General features: G+C 40.0%; 1 protein-coding gene across 2 annotated transcripts in view; it reads left to right on the forward strand.

Moving 5' to 3' along the window:
• The window catches only part of INTS9 (integrator complex subunit 9), a 153932-nt gene that overhangs the window by 120976 nt on the left and 9625 nt on the right, over nucleotides 1-23331 (forward strand). For both annotated transcript variants that reach the window (XM_049865687.1, XM_049865688.1), the window contains 3 exons: nucleotides 3175-3346; nucleotides 5952-6076; nucleotides 8454-8621. In XM_049865687.1, coding sequence (XP_049721644.1) covers nucleotides 3175-3346; nucleotides 5952-6076; nucleotides 8454-8621 — 465 coding nt within the window. The remainder of the gene's footprint in view (nucleotides 1-3174; nucleotides 3347-5951; nucleotides 6077-8453; nucleotides 8622-23331) is intronic.

Raw genomic sequence — 23331 nt, forward strand, 5'->3', positions numbered from 1 at the left:
GAGAAAAAAATAAGCCCCAGATAAGTAAAGCATTACTGAAAAAGAAGAGCAAAGTGGGAGGCCTCACTCTACCTGATTTTAGAACCTATTATACCGCCACAATAGTCAAAACAGCCTGGTACTGGTACAACAACAGATATGTAGACCAATGGAACCGAACTGAGAATCCAGACATAAATCCATCCACATGTAAGCAGTTGATATTTGACAAAGGCCCCAAAACAGTTAAGTGGGGAAAAGACAGTCTTTTTAACAAATGGTGCTGGCGTAACTGGATATCTATCTGCAAAAAATTGAAACAAGACCCATACCTTACTCCATGCACAAAAACTATCTCAAAATGGATCAAAGACCTAAATGTAAAATGTAAAACGATCATGGAAAAAAAAATAGGGACAGTGCTAGGAGCCCTAATACATGGCATAAACAGTATACAGAACGTTACTAACAGTGCAGAAGAAAAACTCGATAACTGGGAGCTCCTAAAATTCAAACACCTATGCTCATCCAAAGACTTCACCCAAAGAGTAAAAAGATTACCTACAGACTGGGAAAAAGTTTTAGCTATGACATTTCTGATCAGCGTCTGATCTCTAATATCTACATGATATTGCAAAACTCAACGACAAATAACCCAATTAAAAAATGGGCAAAGGATATGAACAGACACTTCTCTCAAGAAGACATTCAGGTAGCTAACAGATACATGAGGAAATGCCCATGATCATTAGCCATTACACAAATGCAAATCAAAACTACAATGAGATTCCATCTCACTTCAACAAGGCTGGCATTAATCAAAAAAAGACAAAATAATAAATGCTGGATATGTTGTGGAGAGATTGAAACACTTATACATTGCTGGTGGGGATGTAAAATGGTACAACCACTTTGGAAATCAATTTAGCACTCCCTTAAAAAGCTAGAAATAGAACTACCATAAAAAAATAGCAATCCCACTCCTTGGACTACAACCTAGAGAAATAAGAGCCTTTACACAAACAGGTATATACACACCCATGTTCATTGCAGCACTATTTACAATAGCAAACAGATGGACGCAACCCAGGTGCCCATCAGTGGATGAATGGATAGCTTATGGTATATTCATACGATGGAATACTACGCATTAATAAAGAACAGTGATGAATCTATTGAAACATTTCATAACGTGGAGGAATCTGGAAGGTATTATGCTGAGTGAAATTAATCAGTTGCAAAAGGACAAATATTGTATAAGACCACTATTTAAGAACATGAGAAATAGTTTAAACAGAGAAAAAATATTCTTTGATGGTTACCAGAGCGGGGAGGGAGGGAGGGTGGGAGGGGGGATATTTACTAATTAGTAGATAAGAACTACTTTAGGTGATGGGAAAGACAACACACAGTACAGGCAAGGTCAGCACAACTGGACTAAACTAAAAGCAAAGAAGTTTCCTGAATAAACTGAATGCTTCCAAGGCCAGCGTAGCAGAGGTGGGGGTTTGGGGACCATGGTTTCAGGGAACATCTAAGTCAATTGGCATAATAAAATCTATTAAGAAAACATTCTGCATCCCACTTTGGAGAGCGGTATCTGAGGTCTTAAACGCTAGCAAGCTGCCATCTAAGATGCAACGATTGGTCTCAACCCACCTGGAGCAAAGGAGAATGAAGAACACCAAGGACACAAGGTAATTATGAGCCCAAGAGACAGAAAGGGCCACATAACCAGAGACTACATCAGCCTGAGACCAGAAGAACTAGATGGTACCTGGCTATAACCAGTGACTCCCCTGACAGGGAACACAACAGAGAACCCCTGAGGGAGCAGGAGAGCAGTGGGATGCAGACCCCAAATTCTCATAAAAAGTGTGCATGACCCAAGCCATGGTGTTTTCAGTAGCCTTATATGCATGCAAAAGCTGGACAATGAATAAAGAAGACAATGTATAATTGACACCTTTGAATTATGGTGTTAGCGAAGAATACTGAATATGCCATGGACTGCCAAAAGAAGGAACAAATCTGTCTCGGAAGAAGTACAGTCAGAATGCACCTTAGAAGCAAGAATGGTCAGACTTCATCTCACATACTTCGGGCATGTTTTCAGGAGGAACCAGTCCCTGGAGAAGGATATCATGCTTGGTAGAGTAGAGAGTTAGGAAAAAGAGGAAGACCCTCAACGAGATTGAGTGACACAGTAGCTGCAACAGTGGCCTCACGCATAACAACACTCATGAGGATGGTGCAGGACCGGGCAGTGTTTCCTTCTGTTGTGCATAGGGTTGTGAGTTTGAAGCAACTTGATGGCACCTAACAACAAGGAATTAAGCAGTATTGTAGGCCATTTCTTTATCTATTAAACAGCCTCTCAGGACAATACTTCCTTTGGCCTATTTGATATTGAAGTTCTGTAAATCCTAGATGTTTGTCATGTGATGCTACTGTGTGAAGGTGGGGGTAAGGGCAAGGCAGCAGGCAGAAACCTGGGCAGAGTTTCTGAGCAGTGTTGTAAGATGTTATGTGAGGCTTTAACAGTATATGGTGTTACATTGGTATGGGCCTCAAATTATCAAGAAGATTATCAGGTGTTGTGCTGTAGGAAAGCTTTTTTTGGTTCAAAGCATAGATTTTTGAGAGGTTTGAGGCTGTACATGGCCTGCTTCTTAATAGGGCTCTCTGGTGTCATAAGGACATCAAATCTCCAAAATTTCAGAAAGCCAGTTTGTCTTTGCCTTTATTTAGACGCTGCAGTAACATAAAGTTCATAAAGCTGTAACTTCTCAAGGAGTTCCAGGACTGGTAAACAGTTTTTCTCATGTGAGGCATCTGTTTATTGTTGCCAGAACTTAGTGTTTCACAGCCAACAGCTTCAAACAATAACTGTTAGTAAGGGCTCAGGCAGGGCTCTGGTGTCAGGTAGCTATAAAGAAGAACCAGACTAATTCAGGCCATGACAACCGGAACAAAAGTCTCCACTGAGCATGTCAATATCATCAGAAGGACTTGACTTGCCCATCTGTTCAGAGAGTCAGATAGGTAAAAAAAAAAAAAAGTTGGTCTTTGCATAATTTTAATAAGATTTGTTTGTGTTTTTAATTCTGTTCTGCCCGTGTTCTCATGCTTTTGTTTTTCCTTCAGCCTAGGCAGGCTAATATCTCTCCATATATTTTTTTACGTATGTTCTAGCTCATCCAGACCAATAAGCTGAAGCACTACCCCAGCATCCACGGAGACTTCAGCAACGATTTCAGACAGCCGTGTGTGGTGTTCACTGGGCACCCTTCCCTCCGGTTTGGGGATGTGGTCCACTTCCTGGAGCTCTGGGGAAAGTCTAGTCTCAACACTGTCATATTCACAGGTAAATAAAGAAAACACACAGACAAAACCCTGTCCTTCCACTGGAGCTGTCAGGGAATGCACTACAAGATTACAGAGCTGTGGAAGGATTTTACAGTAAGGTATAAATCTGGATATTATTCTATCGCAAATAGCAAAGAATAAAGAAAATACAAGGAAATCAGTAAAATAGTAAAAAAGTAAAAAAAAAAAAAAGAGGAAAGTATGCAGTTAGACAACTATGAACTGAACAGAGCTTTTATATCTGTTCTTTTAAATTTCTGCCTGAGACAGAATTCTACTTTTTAATAGGATTTTGTAAGCTGTTTCAAGAACTGCAGTAATTCCGGTAACCAGTATTGTTTTATCCTTTAGGAATTATCAACTGAGATGTACCTTTCTCCTTTGATTATACTTTCTGTCTGGCTTACAGTTTTTCTTCTGGAGATGAACCCCTCAGGAAAAGCAAATCCTTTAATAAGGTTAAGTGGGGGTTTTATTTAGATAATCACTACATCAATTTCAGGTCTTCTGGCAGCCTTTGGTTTTGGAAATCTCATGGACTATGGAGGAAAAAAACCTTGATTTGAAATCTGGCCCAACTTACTATGTAACCTAAGTCACGTGACCTCACTTCTCTCAGCCTCATTTTCCTCAATCTAAAGTGGGATTTTGTGGTGTAGTGGTTAAGTGCTACAGCTGCTAACCAAGAGGTCGGCAGTTCGAATCCACCAGGCGCTCCTTGGAAACTGTATGGGGCAGTTCTACCTTGTCCTATAGGGTTGCTATGAGTCGGAATCGACTCGACAGCACTGTGTTTGGTTTTTTTGTTTGTTTGTTTAGTAGAGAGTCTAGTTGTGCCAGAAGCCTGGCCAGGGACACTTAGGACCTTCTATGTGTTCAGCCTTTGTTTTTAGTTTCTGAGGAATGTCAATGCCCTCTGGCCAAAGACCACCAGGAACACAACTTGTAGTTGAACAGAGTTAGGTTTACTGATTTGTTGCAGCAAGGGAGAAGACCTTGGGCTTGTGTTGGGGGGCTTTTGGGGTAGATACAAGGCAGTGGGACATTGCTTTGGATAGATGCTGTCAGGAAACAGGAGTAATTTTATGATTGGGTGTCTTAATGATTCTTATCTAGAAGGCAAGAAGAATGGAGCAAGGCTGAAGATGTTTGATCAGGAAGTTGTCCAGAGAACATTTTCTATAGTAGGACTCTGAGTAGTCTCTCCTGCTCTTGTTGGTGGGTTATTGATATGACGGGGCCACAGTATTTACATAGGCACAGTAGGAAGTATTTGCTATCGTATAAACTTTCCTTTAGCTAGCTAAGACATATCAAGGGTTATGTGATTGTCCATGATGGTTCTGAGTAATGAATTTACATTTAGACTGTCTTGATGGGCTTCCAGAGGAGAAGTTGTATCATTTATGATGTCTGCTGCTGTGGTGGGAATTGTAGCTCTCACATTACAGGAGAAAAGGTAGTCAGTCAGCCCTCCTAACCAGCCTGTGCTTGCCCCGTTTTGGAGGTTTTTGGGTATTCTTCTTAGAGAAACATGATCCACTGGATAAGTGGTAATTTAGATATTAGAAAGTTCTATCAGTTTTCCCAAATTCACAGGATAAGTTAGGGTGTGACAGGAGGGTATAAGCAAGATGGCCATAAGAAGTGGTACCTGTGTTGGAAAGTGTTGGAAAGTGTCATTTATCACATCAAGAGAGAGTCAGTTTTTTGGCTTAAGGTGGGCAGCGTCCTTAAGTGGGGTTGAACAGTTCCTGCCAAGCAGGCTGGTGTGGCTCTCAGGAGAGCACACTCACTGAATGACCAGCGTTGTGCCTGTAGGTGGCGTGCTCAGGCTTGCTGATAGCAATACAATGATCTTAGCAGAAGCTTTTTGTTGACCTGGGGTCAAGGTCCATATTTGTTGTTGTTTGTTTTTTCTTCTAGGTGCATTCTATCCAGAAGGTGACCCAGGACATTGATTTGTCTCACACCTCGTGTTAACTTTGAGAATTAAAGTGGCTATGCCAGGTTTCTTCACTATAAAGTCAGTTTTTCTTGTATTTAATAAGTATCTTTTGGAGAGACACTGAGAGTATGTATATGTTCTGTTCTTCATCCAATTTCTATCTGATTTCTTTAGCATACATTGATGAGATTCTGATCTGAATAAATTATTACGACGATGGTTGCCAAGTGGTGATATTTAAGTTTCATCATTTGTTTTACATTTGTTACTTGGAATTCTGTTGTGAAGAAGAGCTTTCCCTTCTCTACTTATTTCCTCATTTATCTCATCTCTTATCTTTCTGTGTTGAAAACTTTGAGTTCACACCAGTACTTTCAATTCCAACTCCATCCTACAGGGTTCATTCTGACGTCTTCCTTCCCTTACTTGTTACCCCTTTCTCTGACAGTAAGAAATCTGGCTCCAGTCGTCCTAAGTGTTTTAGTTACTTGCTCAGTGCCCCTGTATGTAACAAGTCTCTTCACCATGCTCACCACTTACCTCCCTGATCACTCTGGCCACCCCCTAACTTGGCCCTGACCACAGCAGCCACCTTCTTGCTGGGCAGCCCCTCTGTTGCCTGCATTTTTAAAATTTCTTTTCTGTACTTCCATAGAACCTGACTTCTCCTATCTGGATGCACTGGCTCCCTACCAGCCCTTGGCCATGAAATGCATATACTGCCCCATTGATACACGGCTGAATTTCATCCAAGTGTCAAAGTTGCTTAAAGAAGTTCAGGTAATGAAGTAAACCATGCTTGTGTCTTTCTTCACTTGGTGGTATTCTCTCTGTGAGCTGCAAATCTGTGATAAAAGATGGAAGGGCTACCTAGCTACATTTCAGTCCTGTTTTTCTGACTGTCTGAATATCCACAGAATGCTGACGCATATACTAGTTACCCTGAAAACAAAACTAATGATCATTACATACTGAAAGAAATTTCCACTCTACAGACATCAAAACTGGAAGGAAAAGAAAGCATAAACAGTCTGCTATTTTTGAGGAGGTACATCTGTGTCCAGTTGGAAGCAAATTGTACTCTCCCTCCCCCCAAAAAAGTCATTCTAGAAACGTGTTCACTAAACTGAAAGACAATTTGCTTGAAACATGCATTGGGCCCTTGTTGCACTTGTGGATTAGCCCCACTGATAGTGTTGTTTTGCATTTGTCAGAGGTTTTTTGTTGTTTTTGTTTTGTTTTTTCATTTTTGCATTTTCTGTCATAGAGATAGAAGTAGTGGAGGTAAGGTGGTGGATAAAATGAAGAATATATGCTCAGAGGGGAATGTAGAGGGAAAGCAGGGAATGGAAAATCACTGCACTAGGTCATTTACCACTGGTATGGTAAGTTTTTTGATAAATGGGAAGGAAAAAATGGATTGGAATTGTCAAGGAAAACAACTTAGAAAAGGGGAGATGATTTTCATAGAGAGGAAATTTTCAGGAGCTTGAATAAGTGCTGAGGTTCCCTGGCACTCCCTATTGTCCCTCCACTTAGTAATTTAGCTGGATATGATCACCTCCCTTCATTTCTTGACCTAGTTCAGATGCTCTTTCCTCTCGTTTACAGAATCTTTGACCTCAGAATGGGAGGGTCTAACACAAAACTCTTAAGAAGTATAACAAGAAAAAGAGAAAGCTGAAGAGCCTCTGGAGCGCAGAGATTATTGATTATGGCGATCACTAACTTTTTTGCTCTACAAGAAGAGAATAAGGCCTTTACCTAGCTAAGCATAATGAGAGCAGTTAACCAATTTTGGCCTTGATGGGGTAATCTGATAACCTTAGCAACATGATAGAAGAAAGAGTTAAGAGCCTGTTGGTTTTCATTACTAAGTATAACTACAAATCCCAATCCCTAAACAAGCTTTGTAACTCTTTAAACCCCATGTTGTGTGCTAATATTCGACACTGGACGTGACCTGATCTCCAGTTTAGGAGAGGAAAACCTAGGAGAAGTCCTCAGGCTATGATTGTGGAGTCAGATGGCTTTGAGATAGGGTTATAAAGATACTAACTAGATCGGGAGAAAGAAGTTTGAGGAAGAAGGGAAAGATTAGCTCTAAAGAACAAGTGCTGTTTTAAATCCAACCAATTCAGCCTGTTAGAAAGTCTTATTCTTCAAGGCACTTGAGGCATGGTCCGAAAACTCTTAAGTAAAACCATTGAGTATGTGATACCCTGTGGGTGCCAAGATTAGTTTTCAATTGGATGATCTTTGTCTAAAGTATACTTTGGCTTACTAATTTTGTTTTTTCCTCACAAGTTAACAAAAGAAACATTTTGTTAAAAAAAAAATTAAAAAAAAAAAAAGGTTCTATCTCATATGCCATGCAAATGATTAAATATATGGCCTGACCAGTCAGTGCCTACTGCCTAATGCCAGTTGACCTGTAGGCAACAGAAGAAACTCAAAACCAAGAATACCAAGCTAGCATGAGAAATCACAATTCTTGGTAATTAGCCAGTAGCCTATAATAGTAGAGATGGTATATATCACAATATATATGTTACTGTGCCCTCAGGAGCTTAGACACCAGTTAGGAGAAGACACATGGACATGAAAATAACTTAAGTATAGTAAAAAAAAAATTTTTTTAAGCAAAATAAGACAATAAATCCCTCACTCATCAATGTGGCTGCAAGTTCAGCCTGAAACTTTTATTCTTTTTTATCCCCCACTGGGCTCATGTCTTACAGAGCCTTGGTGGCACAGTGGTTAAGCATCCAGCTGCTAACCAAAAGGTCAGCTGGTTCAAACTCAGCAGCCGCTCCACAGGAGAAACATGTGGCGGTCTGCTTTTGTAAAGATCACAGCCTTGAAAACCTTATGGGGCGGCTCTACTCTGTCCTATAGAGTCGCTACGAGTTGGAATTGACTCAATGGCAGTGGGTTTGGGTTTTTTGGTGCTCATCTCTGCTCTCACCAGCTAGTTGAATTTGAGAGAAGGGAGTTAGAAATAGCCTGAAAGTTGTAATGAGCATCTGAAAAGATAGAATTAGGATAGTGAATGAGCCTAGCAAATGCTGATATTATTCGGAATAGATTGCTTTGCTTCACAGCCTCATCTTGTTTCTTTTCTTCTCCCTTCACCCTACCCCATTGGTTTCTCCAGCCCCTCCATGTGGTGTGTCCTGAGCAGTATACCCAGCCACCTCCAACGCAGTCCCACAGGATGGACCTGATGATTGACTGCCAGCCTCCTGCCATGTCCTATCGCAGGGCCGAGGTTCTTGCCCTGCCCTTCAAACGTCGGTATGAGAAGATCGAAATTATGCCTGAGGTAGGCCATTGTCTTTCTTATGGCTAAACTCAAGTTTTCCACCTGAGTCTTTTGAAGAAGATCATTCCAAAGATGGCTTTCTTTTGGTTTCAAATATGAATGAACCAAAAAACATAGACCCGACCCTTAAGCAATTTACCAGGAAGAGAGATGGAATTTTCTGAGTCTTCTATTTTTTCAACTAATGAAGTAATAGCTGTAAAAGTCAGGACTGCTGCTTATATTGATGTTGAAGCAGTGGGATTCAGTAGACCAAGTTCCAGGCCAGAACCTTGGAGAATGGAAATGCTGATGCCAGCTCTGAACTTCCTTAGGGGTTGTGGTTTTCCTTGTCCTTCCTGGACCTCATTTATGTGTAAGCATCAAGTTTCTTTGACTTCAAAGATTGATGGAGGAGGTAAGAGTAATCAAAATATAAGGAATATAAGCTTATTAGTTACATCCATTTTAGCATAACTTAAGTTTCGATTTATTAAAGTAAGTATTTTGTACTTATATAAAAATCTTAGCCTTTGTTTTAATAGGGAAAAAAGTAAAAAGCATATTGTACATGTGGAATATTTGACATACACTCTAAGAAGGAAGACACGAGAGTCAAGTGGTCCATCTCCTGCAATTACAGCATATAAAACTATGACCTTTCTTTTGCCTTTTGAGATAGCTTGAACAAGTTTTAAAAAAAAAAAAAACAGTAAAAAGAGGCAGGAAAACTTATTAAAAAACAGTATCCCCAAAGCTATTTTTGGACTTTGAAGTTCAGAAATAGTATCCATATCCTGGATTTGAACTTTAAAGCTACTGAATGTTGCTTATTCCTGTGAGCCCTGCCAAAGGCTGGTGGTGGGCCCAGGCGAGAGGACCAGGTACTGTACTCCCCACACAGTGGGGAACCAGTTTCCAGTACATCTAGTCCTTCCCAGAATTAACCTTTTGAGCTTTTTTAGTTTCTTTATTTTTTTTTTAATTAGGAGCAGTAGATAAAAGATATTCGAGTGAATTTCAGTAATTAAATAAAATTGATTCAACAATACAAAACTAACTAGCTTTTTTAAATGCAGGGAATCCTGTTTTTCATTAAAGCACAAATAAGTAGATAATTGTTCACATTTTTTACCCCTTTCTGTTTCACTCGTGGTCCTTGGAAGGGAGCATCTTAGTGTATGTGCTCTGGGCACCATTGTGTAGCAGGAGTAAGTAGAAGCACAAGTCCTGTTGGTGAGCCCAGGCTGGAGATCGACCAGGCCCTCACAGGGGCCTCCCTGATGAGTTAGAACAGTCTGCTCTCGACTCTGTGAGAATATAGTCACTGGTAGCAAGTCTTCATCCTTGGAGGTGAGATTTAACTACTGAAACCAATTTTAGAAAAATACTTGTAGTTATGTCTGGTGATCAAGATGGGGTAATCAAGCTAGGTGATATAGTGTTTTCGCCAAAACCAAGTTATAACTTCAAAGCAATGATTTAGATTTTCTTATAAGCCTTATAAGTTGGTTATAAAAATAATTTTTCAAAAGGAGTCAGAAACGTTTTAAGCAATAAAATCTTCAAAATGTTTGTATAGCTCCTCAAGTTGACTATTTTGAAGGTCATTTGGATGTTTGTGGTCAAATAATTCTTTAAGAAGAAAGAGTATTAATTTTTAGTTTGAGCTTGTGAATTTAGTAGCTCGTCCTTGTAGGCAAACACTTGGCTAAGCAGCTGACTTCCGTTTCCCTTAATTATAGCTCAGTCATGAGTGAGATGGTCAAGGTTGCATCTCTCATGAATTTCCTTCTGATGCTTACTTTACACTTTTGTAACATGCAATTTGGTTGGAGCTTGGCTCTAATACACACTTCCCTTTTAGGCTGTATCCTACCAAGACCCAAGCAGACTAGCAGCTTTGACTCTGAGACCTGCCCTGTGCCCACCTATCTGCCCTTGCAGGCCTCCGGGTCACCAGTTCAGTCTTCCTTCCTCGCAGCAGAGGCTCTTTTTGACCAGGTGTCGTCCTGAAGCCTTCTGCCAGAACTTTGAAATAATGATTCTTAGCATTAGACTTCTAGTTGCCCAGCCTACTAGGTTAACATTACCTACAGCCTGAGAGCTGTATCCGCTGGATACAGGAGGCTGGCCTTACCACATGTGCAGCTGGCCAGGCAGATGTTGTACTGGCAGCTGGGTGGGGACTTTGCACATATCCCGGCATGGAGGAGGGAAATGGGGCTGACCCACAGGGACACAAAGAGTTGACTGGTGGAGCAGATGCCTGGGTACCCGGAGCGTGGCTGGCAATGGCAGCAGTGGCTGCCGCTGCCCTGTTAGTGTTGCTGCTTCCTGATCATGTGCGGCCGCCACCTGGAGGCAGCAGCCTGCAAGCACCACAGGCCCAGCTCATGTCCCCACCAGCACCTGAAGCAGGAGCAGAGGAGCCTGCACTGGCAGCGGGGCAGGTGAATGAAGCGAGGAGGAGGGAAAGGACACGGCACTGCAGGGATTGGGATGCCCCTCAAGCCCTGCCGTTAGTTTGCTCTGGGGGATTGGAGTCTTTAAAATCATTAGGGGAAAATAATAAGCAAAAGGGGAACTGCTTTCCCTTTAAAAAAAAAATTTATGGGACCACAGATGTATATGCAGTCAGGTGTTGCCCAAACCAACATTATGCAGCACACAACCCTTCACATTTTAGCCTGGTATTTTACAGTGACTGGGGTTGAAGGCTTATGTTTTGATTTCAATACTCTAAGCCAGCAGTTCTCAAACTTTCTGGTGTCAAGACTCCTTAAAAATTGAGAATCCAAAGAACTTTCATTTATGTGGGTTATATCTATTGATATTTGCTATATGAGAAATTAAAACTTTTCAAATATAGCAGTATAATCCCATTACATGTTAAGATAACAAGTTTTTTTTTTTTATGAAAAATAAGTTTAAAAAAATAGTAAAAAGAGAAGGGCACTGTTTTTTACTTACAAATCTCCGTAACATCTGACTGTAGAAGACACTGGACTCTCAGATCACCTCTTGAATTTAATCTGTTGCAATAATATGTGTCATGTAGCCGCTGGAAAATTCCACTGAAAACCCGTAAGAGAATGAGAGTGAAAAAGGCAAATCGCATCTTAGTGTTGCTGTGACACCAGCACTGTCCTCGCAGGTCCCTGAACGAGTCTGGGAGCCCCTGGGCCCCTGGACCCCACTTACGAACCACCACTCCAGACAGGCATCTTTTGTTTTTAATACCCTGCAGTCTTTTCTTGCTTTTATTTTTATGACTGTATTTTTTATATAGAGCCCTAGTGACTCAGTAGTTAAGAGCTTGGCTGCTAACCCAAAGGTCGGCAGTTTGAATCCACCGTTCACTCTTTAGAAACCCTATATGGCAGTTCTGCTCTGTCCTGTAGGGTCACTATGAGTCAGAATCGACTTGATGGCAGTGGATTTTTGGTATCTTTTATATAACATTCATTTCTCAATAAAAATACGCTTGTTGTAGAAAATTTGGAAAATAGAAAAAAAGATAAAGACACAAAAATCAGCCCGAACCTCAGTACCAGAGACAACTATGGTTAAAACTTTCGTGTATTTTCTTTGCTTATTATTTGTGTGTGTAGATAAATCATACTGCATATACTATCTTCTTATAAGAGTAAGTATATATCATGTCGTTAAAGATATTTCAAAAGCATCATTCTGCATCGTTCTTAATGGTTGCATAGTGGTAGCTTATAAATGAATCATAATTTACTTTAACTGCTTATTGGTGGACATTTAGTATTTCCAGTTTTTCGATATTGCAAATAGCAATTAAAGGAATACTGTTTTACATAACTCTGTATATATGTTTATTTCCTTAGGAAATTTTCCTGAAGTTGGAATTTTTGGGTCAAAGACTATGAACACAGTTATGGCTTTAGGTTATACATTGCCAGAATGTTGTCTAGAAAAAGTACAACAGTTTATACTCCCACCAGAGAGTTGGACACAATTCTTGTACTTCACCCTTGCTAACATTGGTTGTTACCCTTTTTTGTAGTTTTTTTCCAACTTTATTCAAGTCCTTTGTAGTTATATAAGTATACTTTCAGATCTCATTTTAACTTGCATTTTTTTATTATCAAGATAATCGTCTCAACCCAACATTCTATAATGATTTCTTTTGCGTTTAAAATAAACATTATGAAGAAGAAACGTCGTCAAATTTAAATTCAAATCTCTTGCCCATTCAGTGACAAGTCCTTAAAAAGATAGAAAATCTTAATGTTTCTTGAGCTAATGACTAATTAAAGAAGTTATTTGGGAAAAAGCAATAGCTGTTACTGGACAGAACTCTAAGCTTCAGTTGTTGTTGTTGTTGTTGGGTACCATCAAGTCAATTCCAACTCACAGTGACCCTATAGGACAGGGTAGAACTGTCCCATAGGGTTTCCAAGGCTATAAATCTTTACGGGAGCAGATAACCAAGTCTTTTCTCCCACAGCTTCAGTAGTTCCATATAAATTGATTTTTCGAAAAGTTCATTAATCCACCCTTTATAAGAAATGCTAAAGTCAGCCAGAGCTTAGGAAACTGTCTCTTCACATGTAGGGTCTCCATCTCATTATTATGTCTGATACTGTATACCAGGGCATCTGTAGAAATTGCCCAGCAACTGGAAGAGGCTGTCAGGAGCCCTTGTGCCTAGTTCTCTCTGTGCAAAGGGAGACCCTGACTCTGCTTGGCAATACTAACGTCTGCTCTTTGCCACAGAATCTCTATACCCTCCCAGGAACTCAAAGCAGACACTTTTTGCTATAGTATCCACTTGCTCATCTTCCCCTCTCAGCAAAGATTGGAAGCAGCTGGCTATCATTGTCCATGTTAACAATGTCTTAGGTGCCCTGGCCACAGGGACAACCTCCAGTAAAAGCCTTTTCTCCAAGGCTCATGAAGCTCAAAAGCTACTGAGCTCCATGGGTTTTTGTTTTTATAGTTCTTCTTTTTGCCGCCAGGAAAAGCCCTTTTTATGTCATGGGTGCCAAAGGGAGAGATTCCTAAAAGGACATTGGACATAAAGTTGAAAAGGGAAATCATAACGTGCGTGTGTGTGTGTGTGTGTGTATGTATGTATATAATGAAACATTTGCCGTTTCAACATTTTTATATGTTCATATGTTTACCATGTTGTATAACCATCACCGCTGTCCATTTCCAGATTTTTTCCATCACCCTTAATAGAATAGTACCCCTTAAGCAATAACCCTCCATTTATCCCCTCACTCCCACCCCTGGTAGCCACTACTAAACTTTGGTTACTATGTATTTGCCTATTCTAGATGTTTCATGTAAGTAGGATTATAAAATGTATGTGGTTTTGTGACAGACTTATTTCACTCCACATAATGTTTTCAAGGTTCATTCTTATAGCATGTATCAGAACTTCATTTCTCTTTACATCTGAGTAATATGCCCTTGTATGTATATACCATGTAGCCCACCCCCCGCCCCACGTGTCTGTCAGTTTGTCGTACTGCAGGGGCTTGCATGTTGTTGTGATGCAGGAAGCTATGCCACCGGTATTCAGATACCAGCAGGGTCACTTATGGAGGACAGGTTTCAGCTGAGCTTTGAAGGTTCCGGCAGTCTAGTTCTGAAAAGAATTAGCCAGTGAAAATCTTGTGAATAGCAGGGGAACACTGTTTAATATGGTGCGGGAAGATGAGTCCGCCTAGGTTGGGGGGCACTCAAAAGACAACTGGGGAAGAGCTGCCTTCTCAGAGTGGAGTCGACCTTAATGACGTGGATGGAGTCGTACTTTCAGGATCTTCATTTGCTGATGCAGCATGACACAAAATGAGAAGACAGACCTGCAAACATCCATAATAATCAGAATGTGGAACACATGAAGTATGAATCTAGGAAAATTGGAAATCATCAAAAATGAAATGGAGGGAGGCGGAGCCAAGATGGCGGAGTATACGCTTCCGTCGAGCCCTCTTTAAAAACAACAAAGACCCGAAAAAACGAATGAAACGAGTATATTTGTGACAAGCTGGGAGCCCTGAGCATCCAAGGCAAGCTTAGACAATGAACTGATGGGCAGGGGGAGAAAGAGGCCATTCAGAAGTGGAGAGGAGTTACCAGACCTGAATCACGGGAAGCTTTCAGGCACCATTCCCAGAGTGGCGGCAGCAGCAGCAGCTGCGGCAGGCTGGTCCTAGCGTTTGGCTGCAGTTTCCTCAGGGAGAAGCAGCCAGCCGCACAGCCCACTCACACCTCCTGAACCTGAGGAGAACGGCACTCTTGGCAAAAGCTAAGTACTTGCGTATATTTTACTGCCCAGCCCCCCACTCCCAAGCCGGCTTCAGCGGCTGAATCCCTGAGCCTGAGATAGACCCTGGTAAGCACCTAGAGCCGTCCTCCCGACCTCGGGGAAGGAAAAAACTTGCGACTGGGAGGAAAAGATAATTTGCTAGCTCCATTAACCGGGGGAAATCAGGACAGAAGCAGCTCCTGTCCAGGCATAAACCGTCCATGGACCTTGAGCACCTTTCTCTTCTGCGTGGACCTGTGTGGGCCTATTTCAGCAGAATAGGCCCTTGTTGGCAAACTCCAACCATTTCAGCTGTGCGGTGGAGAGGTGGGTGTTTGACATTTGACATTGCTTTGCCTATTAAACAAGGTCCTCACCTACCCACATCAGGGACCTAAGGACTGGTAGCTCCACTTGGGTTACCCAGCCACCCGCGACAGGGGTCCAAAGATAACTGATACCTCCCAGTCCTTACAACCAAAAACTTTGGGTGTCCATGGTCCTTCTGCAGAACCCACCCACCAGCACGTTCTAGGGAACGGAGACGCGTTTTACTCAGAGATACTCGGGGGTTGGTTCTCAACCCCCTACCTTGTTCAGAGCGTGACCCCCTGCTGCAATCAGATAACCGTATAGGCACCAATTACCCCTGCCCCTCTAAGACTGTAGGACAGAGCCTGTACCACACACTTGATGATCAGCTACCTGGAAACCTGAGCTGAATTCATACAAGAAAACTGAATGGACTCCTAGACTGATATACCTGATAACAGCTCTAGCCAGCTGGGGACAGGACACCAGAGCTCCAAAGGCAAAAATAATCAAGCTAGCTCACTCAAGCAACCCACAGGGGTGTATCAAAACAAAACAAAACAAGCAGCTACGACCCAGTAAGCAAGCATACACTAAATAAAATAAATTATAGATGGCTCGGAGACAACAGTCAATATCAAGTCACATAAAGAAACAGACCATGATCACCTCAACAGGCTCTCAAAACAAAGAATCCAGGGATCTTCTAGATGAAAGTGCATTCCTGGAATTACCAGATGCAGAATACAAAAGTTTAATATACAGAACCCTTCAAGACATCAGGAAGAAATGAGGAAATACACAAAACAACCCAAGGAACATACAGATAAAGCAACTGAAGAAACTAGAAAGATTATTCAGGAACATAATGAAAAGTTTAATAAGCTGGAAAAATCCATAGACAGACAGCAATCAGAAATTCAGAAGATTAACAATAAAATTACAGAATTAGATAATTTAATAGAAAGTCGGAGCAGAATTGAGCAAGTAGAAGCTAGAATTTCTGAACTTGAAGATAAATCACTTGGAACTAATATATTTGAAGAAAAATCAGATAAAAGAATTTTTAAAAATGAAGAAACCTTAAGAATCATGTGGGACTCTATCAAGAGAAATAACCTACGAGTGACTAGAGTACCAGAACAGGGAGGGATAAAAGAAAATACAGAGAAAATTTTTGAAGATTTGTTGGCAGAAAACTTCCCTGATATCGTGAAAGATGAGACGATATCTATCCAAGATGCTCATCGAACTCCACATAAGGTAGATCTTAAAAGAAAGTCACCAAGACATATAATCAAGCTTGCCAAAACCAAAGATAGACAGTTATAAGAGCAACGAGGGATAAACAAAAAGCCACCTAGAAAGGAGAGCCAATAAGCATAAGCTCAGACTACTCGGCAGAAACCATGAAGTCAAGAAGACAATGGGATGACATATTTAAAAAATTGAAGGAAAAAAAAATTGCCTGCCAAGAATCATATATCCAGCAAAACTGTCTCTTAAATATGAAGGTGAAATTAAAACATTTCCAGATAAACACAAGTTTAGGGAATTTGTAAAAACCAAACCAAAACCACAAGAAATACTAAAGGGAGTTCTTTGGTTAGAAAATTAATAATATTAGGTATTAACCCAAGACTAGAACACTGGGCAGAGGAACCAGAAGTCACCCTAGACAGGGAAATCCAAAAAAAACAAAGCAAGATTATATATAAAAAATCCCAAAACAGGGTAACAGTGATGTTATTATATAAAAGAGGACAACATTAAAATAATAAAGAGGGACTAAGAAATGTAATCATACAACTTCCATATGGAGAGGAAAGAAATAAAAGTTTTAAATTTAGAAAAACGGGTAAATAATAAGGTAACCACAAAGGAGACAAACTATCCTACTCATCAAAATAAAATACAAGGGAAAAATACAGACTCAGTAGAAACAAAATCAACAACAACAAATGTGAGGAAAGGACAATATATAAAGAAAATCTACTCAGCACATAAAATCAAGTGGGAAAAAGAAACTGTCAACAACACACAAAAAAAGACATCAAAATGATAGCACTAAATTCATACCTATCCATGATTACCCTGAGTGTGAATGGACTAAATGCACCAATAAAGGGACAGAGAGTGGCAGAACGGGTTAAAAAACAAGATCCGTCTATATGCTGCCTACAAGAGACACAAACAAACTAAAACTCAAAGGACGGGAAAAAAATACATCAAGCAAACAACAATCAAAAAAGAGAGCAGGAGTGGCAATATTAATTTCTGACAAAACAGACTTTAAAGTTAAATCCATCAGAGAGAATAAGGAAGGACACTATATAATGATTAAAGGGACAATATACCAAGAAGATATACCCATATTAAATATTTATGCACCTGATGACAGGGCTGCAAGATACATAAAACAAACTCTATCAGCATTGAAAAGTGAGATAGCTCCACAATCATAGTAGGAGACTTAAACACACCACTTTCGGTGAAGGATAGGACATCCAGAAGGAAGCTCAATAAAGACACGGAAGATCTAAAGGCCACGATCAACCAACTTGATCTCATACACATATACAGAACACTCCACCAAACAGCAACCAAGTATACTTTCTTTTCTAGTGCACATGGAACATTCTCTAGAATAGACCACATATTAGGTCATAAAGCAAGCCTTAGCAGAATCCAAAACATTAAAATATTACAAAGCATCTTCTCTGTGGACATCAATAACAGGAAAAGCAGGGAAAAGAAATCAAACACTTGGAAACTGAACAATACCCTGCTCAAAAAAGACTGGATTATAGAAGACATTAAGGATGGAATAAAGAAATTCATAGAATCCAGTGAGAATGAAAACACTTTCTATCAGAACCTTTGGCACACAGTGAAAGCAGTGCTCAGAGGCCAATTTGTATTAATTAATGCACACACCCAAAAAGAAGAAAGGGCCAAAATCAAAGAATTATCCCACAGCTTGAACAAATAGAAGGAGAGCAACAAAAGAAACCCACAGGCACCAGAAAAAAAACAATAATAAAAATTAGAGCTGAACTAAATGAAATAGAAAACAGAAAAAAAATTGGAAGAATTAACAAGACCAAAAGCTGGGTTTTTTTTGTTTTTTGTTTTAAAAATCAACAAAATTGATAAAGCACTGGCCAAACTGACAAAAGAAAAACAGGAGAGGAAGCAAATAATTCAAATAAGAAATGAGATGGGCAATATTACAACAGACCCAAATGAAATTAAAAGAATCTTATCAGATTACTGTTAAAAACTATACTCCGACAAATTTGAAAACATAAAAGAAATGGATGAATTCATAGAAACACACTACCTGCCTAAACTAACACAGAGATAGAACAACTAAACAGATGCATAACAAACAAAGAGATTGAAAAGGTAATCAAAAAACTCCCAACAAAAAGAAACCCTGGTCCAGACGGCTTCACTGCAGACTTCTACCAAACTTTATTTCAGAGCATAGAAAAGGATGGAATACTACCAAAACTCACTCTATGAACCCATCTGATACCACCCTGATACCAAAACCAGATAAAGACACCACAAGAAAAGAAAATCATAGACCTATATTCCTCATGAAAGTAGATGCAAAAATCCTCAACAATATTCTAGCCAACAGAATTCAACAACATATCAAAAAAAAATAATTCACCATGACCAGGTGGGATTCATACCAGGTATGCAGGGATGGTTCAACATTAGAAAAACAATTAATATAACCCACCACATAAATAAAACAAAAGACAAGAATCACATGATTTTGCCAGTTGATGCAGAAAAGGCATTTGACAGTTCAACACTCATTCATGATAAAAACTCTCAGCAAAATAGGAACAGAAGGAAAATTCCTCAACATGATAAAGGGCATTTATACAAAGCCAACAGCCAACATCACCCTAAATGGAGAGAGCCTGAAAACATTCCCACTGGGATCGGGAACCAGACAAGGATGCCCTTTATCACCACTCTTATTCAACATTGTGCTGGAAGTCCTAGCCAGAGCATTTAGACTAGATAAAGAAATAAAGGGTATCCAGATTGGCAAGGAAGAAATAAAAGTATCTCTGTTTGCAGATGACATGATCTTATATACAGAAAACCCTAAGAGATCCTCCAGAAAACTACTGAAACTAATAGAAGAGTTCAGCAGAGTATAAGGATACGAGATAAACATACAAAAATCAGTTGGATTCCTCTAACAACAATAAGAACATCGAAGAGGAAATCACATCAATGTCATTTACAGTAGCCCCCAAGAAGATAAAATACTTAGAAATAAATCTTATCACATATGTAAAAGACTTATACAAAGAAAACTACAGTACAGTTCTGCAAGAAACCAAAAGAGACTTACATCAGTGGAAGAAAATACCTTGCTCGTGAATAGGAAGACTTAACATTATAAAAATGTCTATTCTACCAAAAGTGATCATACATTTAATGCAATTCCGATCCAAATCCCAACAACATTCTTTAATGAGATGGAGAAACAAATCACCAATTTCATATGGAAGGGAAAGAGGCCCCGGATAAATAAGGCATTAACTGAAAAAGAAGAATAAAGTGATTTTTACCTGATTTTACCTGATTTTAGAACCTATTATACCACCACAGTAGTCAAAACCGCCTGGGACTGGTACAACAACAGATATGTGGACCAATGGAACAGAATTGAGAATCCAGACATAAATCCATCCACATATGAGCAGTTGATATTTGACAAAGGCCCCAAAACAGTTAAATGGGGAAAAGACAGTCTTTTTAACAAATGGTGCTGGCATAACTGGATATCCATCTGCAAAAAAATGAAACAAGACCCATACCTCACTCTATGCACAAAAACTAACCCAAAATGGATCAAAGACCTAATTATAAAATCAAATGATAAAGATCATGGAAGAAAAAATAGGACAATGTTAGGAGCCCTAATGTATGGCATAAACAGTATATAAAACATTATAGAGAATGTAGAAGAAAAACTAGATAACTGGAGGCTCCTAAAAATCAAACACCTATGCTCATCCAAAGGCTTCACCAAAAGAGTAAAAAGACTACCTACAGACTGGGAAAAAGTTTTTAGCTATAACATGTCTGATCAGCGGCTGATCTCTAAAATCTACATAATACTGCAAAAACTCAACTGCAAAAAGACAAATAACCCAATTAAAAAATGGGCAAAAGATATGAATTAGACATTTCATGAAAGAAGACATTCAGGTAGCTAACAGATATATGAGGAAATGTTCACGATCATTAGCCATCACAGAAATGCAGATCAAAACTACAATGAGATTTCATCTCACTCCAACAAGGCTGGCATTAATCCAAAAAACACAAAGTAATAAATGTTGGAGAGGCTGTGGAGAGATTGGAACACTTCTACACTGCTGGTGGGAATGTCAAATGCTACAACCACTTTGGAAATCGGTTTGGTGCTTCCTTAAAAAGCTAGAAATAGAACTACCATATGATCCAGCAATCCCACTCCTTGGAATATATCCTGGAGAAATAAGAGCCTTTACACAAACAGATATATGCACACCCATGTTTACTGCAGCACTGTTGACAATACAAAAACATGGCAGCAACCAAGGTGCCCATCAACAGATGAATGGATAAATAAGTTATGGTATATTCACACAATGGAATACTACCCATTGATAGAGAACAGTGAGGAGTCTGTGAAACATTTCATAAGATGGAGGAACCTGGAAGGCATTATGCTGAGTGAAATTAGTTGCAAAAGGATAAATATTGTATAAGGCCACTGTTATAAGAACTTGAGAAATAGTTTAAACTGAGAAGAAAACATTCTTTTCTGGTTACGAGAGTGGGGAGGGGAAGGGGGGAGGGGGCATTCACTACTTAGAGAGTAGATAAGAACTACTTAGGTGAAGGGAAAGACAGCACACAATACAGGGGAGGTCAGCACAGTTGGACTAAACCAAAAGCAAATAAGTTTCCTGAATAAACTGAATGCTTCGAAGGCCAGCGTAGCAGGGGCAGGGGTCTGGGTACCGTAGTTTCAGGGGACATCTAAATCTATTGGCATAATAAAATCTATTAAGAAAACATTCTGCATCCCACTTTGAAGAGTGGTGTCTGGGGTCTTAAACGCTAGCAAGCAGCCATCTAACATGCATCAATTGGTCTCAACCCACCTGGATCAAAGGAGAATGAAGAACACCAAGGACACAAGGCGATTATGAGCCCAAGAGACAGAAAGGGCCACATGAATCAGTGACTACATCATCCTGAGACCAGAAAAACTAGATGGTGCCCGGCTACAATTGATGACTGCCCTGACAGGGAACACAACAGAGAACCCCTAAGGGAGCAGGAGAGCAGTGGAATGCAGACCCCAAATTCTCATAAGAGCAGACTTAATGGTCTGACTGAAACTGGAAGGACACCGGTGGTCGTGGCCCCCAGACCTTCTCTTGGCGCAGGACAGGAACCATTCCTGAAGCCAACTCTTCAGATGTGGTTTGGACTGGACAATAGGTTGGAGAGGGATGCTGGTGAGGAGTGACCTTCTTGGATCAAGTGGACACTTGAGACTATGTTGGCATCTGCTGCCTGGAGGGGAGATGAGAGGGTGGAGGGGGTTAGAAGCTGGCGAAATGGACACGAAAAGAGAGAGTGGAGGGAGAGAGCGGGCTGTCCCATTAGGGGGAGAGTAATTGGGAGTGTATAGCAAGGTGTATATGGGTTTTGGTGTGAGAGACTGACTTGATTTGTAAACTTTCACTTAAAGCAGAATAAAAATTACTTAAAAAAATAAATGGAACACATAAACATTGACATCCTAGGCATTAGTGAGCTGAAATGGACTGGTATTGGCCATTTTGAATTGGACAGTCATATGGTCTACTGTGCAGGGAATTGCGACTTGAAGAGGAATGGTTTTGCATTCGTCATCAAAAGGAACATTTCGAAATCTATCCTGAAGTACAACACTGTCAGCGATAGGGTAATATCCATACGGTTACTGGGAGACCAGTTAATACGACTATTACTCAAATTTACACACCAACTGCTAAGGCCAAAGATGAAGAAATTGAAGATTTTTACCAACTTCTGCAGTTTGAAATTGATCAAACATGCAATCAGGATGCATTGGTAATTACTGGTGACTGGAATGCGAAAGTTGGAAATAAAGAAGGATCGGTAGTTGGAAAATAAGGCCTTGGTGATAGAAACAATACCAGAGACCACATAATTAGAATTTTGCAATACCAATGACTTCTTCATCACAAATACCTTTTTTCACCAACATAAACAGTGACTATACACGTGGACCTCAAATACACAGGAATCAAATCGACTATATCTATGGAAAGAAATGATGGAAAAGCTCAATATCATCAGAACAAGGCCAGGGACGACTCCAGATCACACCCTCAATTACTTGTGTGCAAGTTCAAGTTGAAACTGAAGAAAATTAGGACAAGTCCACCAGAACCAAAGTATGACCTTGAGAGTATATCCCACCTGAATTTAGAGACCATCTCAAAAATAGATTTGATGCATTGAACACTAATGACTGAAGATCAGACAAGTTGTGGAATAACATCAAGGACATCATACATAAAGAAAGCAAGATGTCATTAAAAAGACAGGAAAGAAAGAAAAGACCAAAATGGATGTCAGAAGAGACTCTGAAACCTGCTCTTGTACATAAAGCAGCTAAAGCAAAAGGAAGAAATGATGAAGTAAAAGAACTGAACAGAAGACTTCAAAGGGCAGCTCAAGAAGACAAAGTATTATGATGACCGGCAATAGAAAACCAAAAGGGAAGAACACAGCTCGGTATTTCTCGAGCTGAAAGAACTGAAGAAAAAAATCCAAGCCTCAAGTTGCAGTATTGAAGGATTCTATGGGGGAAAACATTAAACAATGCAGGAAGCATCAAAAGAAGATGAAAGGAATACACAGAGTCATTATGCCAAAAAGAATTGGATTCAGCCATTTCAAGAGGTTGCATATGATCTAGTACTGAAGGAAGAAGTCCAAGTAGCACTGAAGGCACTGGTGAAAAACAAAAAGTGGAAAGAAAAAATTAATTGGCGAACTATCTATTGAGATGTTTCAGCA

Source organism: Elephas maximus, chromosome 22 (genome assembly GCF_024166365.1).
Source record: "Elephas maximus indicus isolate mEleMax1 chromosome 22, mEleMax1 primary haplotype, whole genome shotgun sequence".
NCBI lineage: Eukaryota > Metazoa > Chordata > Mammalia > Proboscidea > Elephantidae > Elephas > Elephas maximus.